Raw genomic sequence first — 8,647 nt, 5'->3', positions numbered from 1 at the left:
CATGTATTTGCTTCTGCGTTAAAAATGTCAGAGTGTATGATCCAGTACTAAAAAAAACATATGCAAACAAATATATAGTTGAAAATTAACTTATATAACAAATGTTTATTTTTGGTATTGTATGTTTCAGTGTATATATCATGATTGGTATAAACAATAAACATATAATTGAAAAAAAACTTTTATTCAATGAACTAAAAACCATTACACTAATAAAATGAAGTAAGAATAATAGCACAAATAAGACATATGTAAAACAAATAAATGCACAAATACAAAGGAAAAGTAAACTGTATGGATATTAAAAATTTTGGAAGTCGACATACAAAAGAGAAATTATTATAACAAATATAAATGTATGTTAACAGTAGTTCTCCTGCCAAGTAACGGAACCACCAGGAGATGAAAAGTAGTCTTTCAGGATGTTGCGTTGTTCCTTGGCATTCCTGGTTGCAGTGTTGCCTCCCATGGTTGGAAGAGCGTCTCCTAGGGGTGGGTCACTCCTCCAGGCACCAGGTATGAAATCATGTGTGATGGGGTTCTCCTGATCTGCTTCCTGCCTGCGTGGATTTCTTTTTATTATAAGGTTGTGCAGAACACACGCTGCCAGCACTACTGACTCTGCACGGTCAGGCTTGATACACATTGACGTGTGGAGTACTCTGAATTTGCTGGCCAGAATCCCGAAGGCATTCTCCACCGTCCGCCGTGCCCCTACTTAACCTGTAGTTGTAGATCCGCTCCTCCTTGGACAGGCCTCTTTTGGGGTAGGGCTTCATGAGATAGTTCCGCAGGGGGAAGGCATCATCGCCAAGCAGGAAGTAGTCTACAGGAGCTCCATTTGTTGCATCTGGTAGGGCCTCAGGTTGGGGAAGGTTTGCTTCCTGTTTTGCCAGCATTTCACACAGACGGGTCTGGGCAAATACACCACCGTCCGACTCTGACCCAACGGCACCCACGTCCACGAGAGGAACTTATATGAAGCGTCGACAATGGCAAGTAGAATCATGGAGAAGAACTTCTTGTAATTGTAGTAATTACCACCAACGGGAGGTTCACGGAGCCTGATGTGTTTACCGCCTAGTGCTCCAATTACGTGGGGAAGTTCCACCGTTCCTCAAACCCACGGGCAACCTGCTTCCAAGCCTCTGGTGTTTGTGGTACCTGCAGTTCCTCATCTCCAAAGGCAGAAACAATGGCCCTGCAGGTCTGGGTACAATGCAACTTATGGTGTTGTAGGCTACCCGGAATGCATATTGCAGGCTCTTATATGAGTCACCCGTGGCAAGGAAACGTGGGGTGATAGCCACACGCAGTCCTGGCGTAAAGGGTTCCCTCCAAAATGTGCGTTGCTTCTCAATGTAAGGTGTGACACGTTCAACTATTTCACTGAATATGTCTCTGTCAGTTGCGTAAAATTCCTGTATAGTTCTGGGGTTTCGGTTGCCAGCTCCTCCATCAGGTTGTCATAGTGGCCTAGCTCCACTCTTTCTTTGCAAGTATGCCAAGCCCAAACCCTCCTCGGCCTCCTCTTTTTTCTTATTTTCAATTGCAATGTAGGCCCTCACAGCTTCCACCAATACCATGTAGTGCACATACTCCACGACGGCCTCCATTATGTCTCTTTGTTGTCTGTGTGCTGTTATAAGGGCAACGATGTCCTCAATGTTCTCCATGTTGATTCAGCAGCAGGGGAATACTTCTTGCTACAGGGAGGCGCTGAATGGCACTGCAAACGCATGTGCACAGCACAGCCCTTTGTACATGGCGTATACCCGCCGATGTATGCGTGGGGATGTTGTGAGGGTGTCGTGAGGTCATAACGCACAACGTTACACATACGGTATACGTTCGTGGGTGTTACTTGCTCTGCCACGCATTACATGTGGGGGTGTGGCCTATTGTCGTGGCAGTTCACGTAAGCATCCCGTCTATCTTGCGCAGTGCGTAGCCTTAACACGCATTACTCCGTACTTACGTTATGGCGTCGTTATGTTGACTTACGGACATCGGCATTTGACACGTATCCACTTGATCGCGCCGACAAACCCTACAGTATAGCCACGTTTCACATGAATATGGGCTGATACGTGAATGTGTGAACGGGCCTTAAGCCCCATTCACACATTCACGTATCAGCCCACGCATGTTCACGCATGAATGGAAACTGGTAGTTGGCAACAGCTTACGTAAGTACTACGAAAAGTTCCGTAATGCGTATTTAAGATCGTGGACATGCGGGCAGAGTCGGGAGGTCGAGCACGCACCATCCCAGCATGCGTGGGGAGCCACGTACGCGTTTCGACATGTTCAAAGATACGTGTCTGTTCACGTCATCCGTCATTTTGCGTGGTTCCACACGCACCACGTGGTGCATCCGTGGCGTGGTCTGCACGCCTGCGGGCAATGACGCGTGGGCCCCCGCTGCTTTCCCGTTTCGCCAAGAACGCGTGGGTCCCCACGAGGTTGGGAGTAAACGTGGCAACAGCGCCTCTCCCCAGGACCTGAGACGATGAGGCAATGCTGTGTCGGGTGTATAAAACAGCTTGCGGCGCGGATGCGGCATCAGTTCTTCTCCCGGACAGACAGCAGCAACACCGTTTCGCCCCTCCAGCGCCTTCGTCAGCAGAAAATGCCAAAAGTTAGCAGCAACAGACAGCGGAAGGGGGCTTACAAGCCTCCAACATCCCAGTCAGGAGCGGAGATGGCCTCTACGTGGCAGCCACCTGCTGCAGACACCCTGCAGTCACCATGGAGGAGGATGTTGTCATAAACCTTGGAGAGGCTGACGAGGTCGAGGACATGGCCAGTGACCATAGCCTCTTCAACGACGAGGATGCCGGCCTGGATGACGTCGACCGCCCGATGATGACGGAACGATGAAGCTGCTGACGGCACCGCCCTGGGACTGGAAACGCGGCGTGCGAAAGAAGAACCCTCTGTCATCCTCTCAGATGAAAATGAGAGGCTGGTAGGGGAGTGGTTGGAGCAGGAGGCCGAATTTATATATAACAAGGGCATGACAGCATACAAGGACAAGGCCAGGGTGTGCAGGGCATTTGAGGAGAAGGGGAGGTCACTGGCTCCTCCTGTGTCAGGCCCTGAACTCCGGACCTGGTTCACCTCCCTCAGGACCCGCTTTGGACGCCTCACAGCCGAAAAAAGTGGTCAGGGGGCCAGCAGACGACTGACGGACCGTGAGAAGTGGATACTGAACATCTTCCACTTCCTCAAGCCCCACATTGTCCGCCAAAAAAAGCCCAAGGTGTTGGGACTTCCGATGGTATGTCTTATTTTATTGTTTCGCTGTTTAGTAAATCAGTGACTGAAACTTTAATGCACAGTTTATTTAATTAATGGAACTACAACCTTGTCATTCACAGTACATTTACATTCTCTCATACATGTTCCATCTCTTTACAGTCTGCGTCTGCTACAGTTGCTTGCAGCAACCCTCCTGGCCATGGTCCTGCCCTTGATGTTCCTGCCCTTTGTGATCCTGCTGGCAGTGCCACTCCAGTCCCCTGCTCGTCCGATGACCGGTCCTCCACCATTGATGATCCTGCACCACAAAGGAAGTCACGGAAGGAGGACAAGGCTGGAAGTGGGGTCCTGGACGTGTTGCTTCAACAAGCAGAGTCAGCTCGGCAAAGGCTACAGGGGGCCATAAGACCTCTGTGTGACCCCAGGCTGGTGTACTGGCGGGAACGCCCTGGAGGAGCTTTCCCGACTGTGCAGATGTGGGGCCTGAGCTGAGGATGGCGCTGAAGGTGGAGCTCATCTCCGCCATACAGCGCTTTGTGAGGGCTACCAAAGAGGGCATCACGAGGCCGCCACGTCATCTGATACCCCACACCCAAGCAGAAGCCCTCTGGGATGGTCTGCCTGCGGCCCCAGCTCCCCCTTCCTGCTCCTGCTACATATGTGCCACTTGCTACACCTAGTGGTGCCATGGCGCAGCCTCTCAACCTCACGGCACAACAGGTGGCAATGCTGCACGCGCAGCTGTCTGCACCTGCAGTGGCGTCCACACCCAGGGACCTCAACGTGTCGTTGCCAACGAGCAGCTTCCTAGAGACCCTCTAGTTTAAGGCAACATTTTTTTATATCTATTTTGTGTATGTGTCAATGTAAACAAATGTATATATTTTGTAAATATTTCAGCGTTAGTATAAGCAATAAACATAATTGAAAAATAACTTTTATTCAATGAACTAAAACCATCAAAGTAACAAAATGAAGTAATAATAATCACACAATTAAGACATATGCAAACAACTATATAGTTGAAAATTAACTTATAGAAACAAATCTCTATTTTTTTGTATTACTGTATGTTTCCATCTATATATCAGCACTAGTATAAACAATAAACATATAATAGAAAAGTAACTTCTATTCAATGAACTACAAACCATGGAAGTAACAAAATGAAGTAAGAATAACAACAAAAATAAGGAGTAAGTGAAGGTATATTATATTAAAATAAAAATAAAAAAAACTGTACTTTCATATTATTAAGTTGTTCTTCACTACTGCTTGGTAATGGCCTTTATTAAACCATTTCAAAATATTCAAAGTTATAATCTTCCCACGCCTTGGAGTAATGCACTTAGCCACATTGCAATGCATGTATTTGCTTCTGCGTTAAAAATGTCAGAGTGTATGATCCAGTACTAAAAAAAACATATGCAAACAAATATATAGTTGAAAATTAACTTATATAACAAATGTTTATTTTTGGTATTGTATGTTTCAGTGTATATATCATGATTGGTATAAACAATAAACATATAATTGAAAAAAACTTTTATTCAATGAACTAAAAACCATTACACTAATAAAATGAAGTAAGAATAATAGCACAAATGAGACATATGTAAAATAAATAAATGCACAAATACAAAGGAAAAGTAAACTGTATGGATATTAAAAATTTTGGAAGTCGACATACAAAGAGAAATTATTATAACAAATATAAATGTATATTAACAGTAGTTCTCCTGCCAAGTAACGGAACCACCAGGAGATGAAAAGTAGTCTTTCAGGATGTTGCGTTGTTCCTTGGCATTCCTGGTTGCAGTGTTGCCTCCCATGGTTGGAAGGGCGTCTCCTAGGGGTGGGTCACTCCTCCTGGCACCAGGTATGAAATCATGTGTGATGGGGTTCTCCTGATCTGCTTCCTGCCTGCATGGATTTCTTTTTATTATAAGGTTGTGCAGAACACACGCGGCCAGCACTACTGACTCTGCACGGTCAGGCTTGATACACATTGACGTGTGGAGTACTCTGAATTTGCTGGCCAGAATCCCGAAGGCATTCTCCACCGTCCGTGCCCTACTTAACCTGTAGTTGTAGATCCGCTCCTCCTTGGACAGGCCTCTTTTGGGGTAGGGCTTCATGAGATAGTTCCGCAGAGGGGGAAGGCATCATCGCCAAGCAGGAAGTAGTCTACAGGAGCTCCATTTGTTGCATTTGGTAGGGCCTCAGGTTGGGAAGGTTTGCTTCCTGTTTTGCCAGCATTTCACACAGACGGGTCTGGGCAAATACACCACCGTCCGACTCTGACCCAACGGCACCCACGTCCACGTAGAGGAACTTATATGAAGCGTCGACAATGGCAAGTAGAATCATGGGGAAGAACTTCTTGTAATTGTAGTAATGCGTACCACCAAGGGGAGGGTTACGGAGCCTGATGTGTTTACAGTCTAGTGCTCCAATTACGTGGGGGAAGTTCCACCGTTCCTCAAACCCACGGGCAACCTGCTTCCAAGCCTCTGGTGTTTGTGGTACCTGCAGTTCCTCATCTCCAAAGGCAGAAACAATGGCCCTGCAGGTCTCGGGTACAATGCAACTTATGGTGTTGTGGGCTACCCGGAATGCATATTGCAGGCTCTTATATGAGTCACCCGTGGCAAGGAAACGTAGGGTGATAGCCACACGCAGTCCTGGCGTAAGGGGTTCCCTCCAAAATGTGCGTTGCTTCTCAATGTAGGGTGTGACACGTTCAACTATTTCACTGAATATGTCTCTGTCAGTTCGCATAAAATTCCTGTATAGTTCTGGGGTTTCGGTTGCCAGCTCCTCCATCAGGTTGTCATAGTGGCCTAGCTCCACTCTTCTTTGCAAATGCGGCCAAGCCCAAACCCTCCTCGGCCTCCTCTTTTTTCTTATTTTCAATTGCAATGTAGGCCCTCACAGCTTCCACCAATACCATGTAGTGCACATACTCCACGACGGCCTCCATTATGTCTCTTTGTTGTCTGTGTGCTGTTATAAGGGCAACGATGTCCTCAATGTTCTCCATGTTGATTCAGCAGCAGGGGAATACTTCTTGCTACAGGAGGCGCTGAATGGCACTGCAAACGCATGCACAGCACAGCCCTTTTGTACATGGCGTATACCCGCCGATGTGCGTGGGGATGTTGTGAGGGTGTCGTGAGGTCATAACGCACAACGTTACACATACGGTATACGTTCGTGGGTGTTACTTGCTCTGCCACGCATTACATGTGGGGTGTGGCCTATTGTCGTGGCAGTTCACGTAAGCATCCCGTCTATCTTGCGCAGTCGCGTAGCCTTAACACGCATTACTCCGCACTTACGTTATGGCGTCGTTATGTTGACTTACGGACATCGGCCTTTGACACGTATCCACTTGATCGCGCCGACAAACCCTACAGTATAGCCACGTTTCACATGCGTGAACATGCGTGGGCTGATACGTGAATGTGTGAACGGGCCTTAATGCTACTTGTGGTGAAACTTTCAAGTTTTAGGCCCACATTCGGTACGATTTCATTCAACCTTAAGCCCTCCTGCCCTAGCTTTGAATGAGCCCAAGTTACAGTGCTGAGGAGTTTATTGACTTACTTAAATGTACCATGACGTCAAGAAACATTGCATTCTTTCCAACAAAGTGCAGTTGAGAAACAATCAACTATATTTTCTGCACCAATTCTTTTTGGGTGATGCCACACGGGTTCACAAATACGCATTCAAAAGTTTAACACATATAATTAATATTTAAAGGACACAGCAATCATCAAAGTTACATTAAGAAGCAAGAAAACATTAACATTACTGCAAAAATTGACAAAACGTTACGTTACTTCGATAGAGGAAAACATAAATGGCCAAAAAAAAGGGGGATTTCAGAATATTCTTATGAAGAAATTACTGCAATGGCGACGACAGTTCACGAGGTGATGGGGCTGGATTTTACGAGAACTTTTTCTACAACTTGCCTTCCTGGAGTTTGCTGCGAAACAGGCAGGGCTTCACGTTCACACCCTGGAAGAAAACTCGGGAGGAGTACATCGCATAATACAGTTGTCACATCTACAACATTACAGGGTTACGTAACAAAACCATCAACTAAAACACAAACATTAAGTAGTTTAATCGTAACCCAACATAAAAAAAAAAAAGGGGTTTCGTCCAGAAGGCAAGCTTAAACTACTGGCATGTGCCCTTACAAATAAGAAAATAACACATATATTCTCCACAAGAAGAAGTTTGGCAACACTGTAATCACGTCATCTAATTTTATCGAGATGGATCAAATTTGCAAAAAAGGAGTTTTATTACTTTAAATATCAATGTACTAATTTATACCAACTCATTGCTATAGTTAATATAATACAAAACTTCTTCTGTGGAGCAAAAAATAATCATATCAACGTATTTTCATAGAAACTGGGAAACACATCAAAATAAGCATTCAAGAAAAACTAAGAAATTTTATTCAAGGGGAATAAATGGCAATTTTTGACACTACTAACAATACTTTATCATTCTCTTTTACTTTTTTAACTTGAAGATGGGATAAAGAGATGGAGGAAAAGAAGTTGGTCTATTGAATTTGGTCTCTCACACTGCATGATTGTACACTGCTGCAGTTCCTTGTTGGGAGAATCGCTAGGCCCGAGTTCGAGTCTCCTGCCGACTAATGAAGAATTAAAGGAATTTATTTCTGGTGATAGAAATTCATTTCTCGGTATAATGTGGTTCGGATTCCACAATAAGCTGTAGGTCCCGTTGCTAGGTAACCAATTGGTTCTTAGCCACGTAAAATAAGTCTAATCCTTCGGGCCAGCCCTAAGAGAGCTGTTAATCAGCTCAGTGGTCTGGTTAAACTAAAGTATACTTAATTTAATTTTTGTATGCCGCTGCCTGCGCCCGCGCGAAATTTAATAATATTCTATAAACATTGTCGTATTAGTATTAATTACTTACCCCATTGCAAAATTGAATAATCATAAGGTGAATTATCGTCACTCGAGCACTACCTGAGTATTTTAATAGCTTTATCACTAAAAGTGCATTTAGTCTTTAAAATAAGATGAAAATACAGTAATTAGTGAATATTTCTCAGTGAAAAATAGCGTGAATGGGCGAATTTTCAGCGAATAATGATGTATGTATGTATATATATATATATATATATATATATATATATATATATATATATATATATATATATATATATATATATATATATATATATATATAATCATGAATCTACAAATGTTGTTTAATATCCAAATCACGCTATTTCAGGAATATCCCCAATGGGGAATTATCACCAAAGGGGAATCTATAAGTGATAAATGGATCAGTATTGCCGGGTCTCGATCCCTCGACA

General features: G+C 44.4%; 1 protein-coding gene and 1 pseudogene across 1 annotated transcript; both read right to left on the bottom strand.

Annotated features, from left to right (window-relative positions):
• Nucleotides 1–361: 361 nt before the first annotated feature.
• LOC136837283 (uncharacterized) lies at nt 362–1,676 on the bottom strand (annotated as a pseudogene).
• A 3,775-nt stretch (nt 1,677–5,451) lies between these two features.
• On the bottom strand, nt 5,452–6,090 carry LOC136837282 (uncharacterized). The gene has a single exon (XM_067102020.1). The coding sequence runs from the start codon at nt 6,088–6,090 to the stop codon at nt 5,452–5,454; it is 639 nt and encodes a 212-aa protein (XP_066958121.1).
• Nucleotides 6,091–8,647: the final 2,557 nt, after the last annotated feature.

The sequence above is a fragment of the Macrobrachium rosenbergii genome, chromosome 58 (assembly GCF_040412425.1).
Source record: "Macrobrachium rosenbergii isolate ZJJX-2024 chromosome 58, ASM4041242v1, whole genome shotgun sequence".
In the NCBI taxonomy this organism is placed as follows: Eukaryota; Metazoa; Arthropoda; class Malacostraca; order Decapoda; family Palaemonidae; genus Macrobrachium; species Macrobrachium rosenbergii.
This window is presented reverse-complemented; position numbering and strand designations above follow the sequence as displayed.

Excerpts from the sequence above, each read along its gene's own strand:
- LOC136837282 (XM_067102020.1), bottom strand. The coding sequence starts at position 6,090 with ATGGAGGAGCTGGCAACCGAAACCCCAGAACTATACAGGAATTTTATG.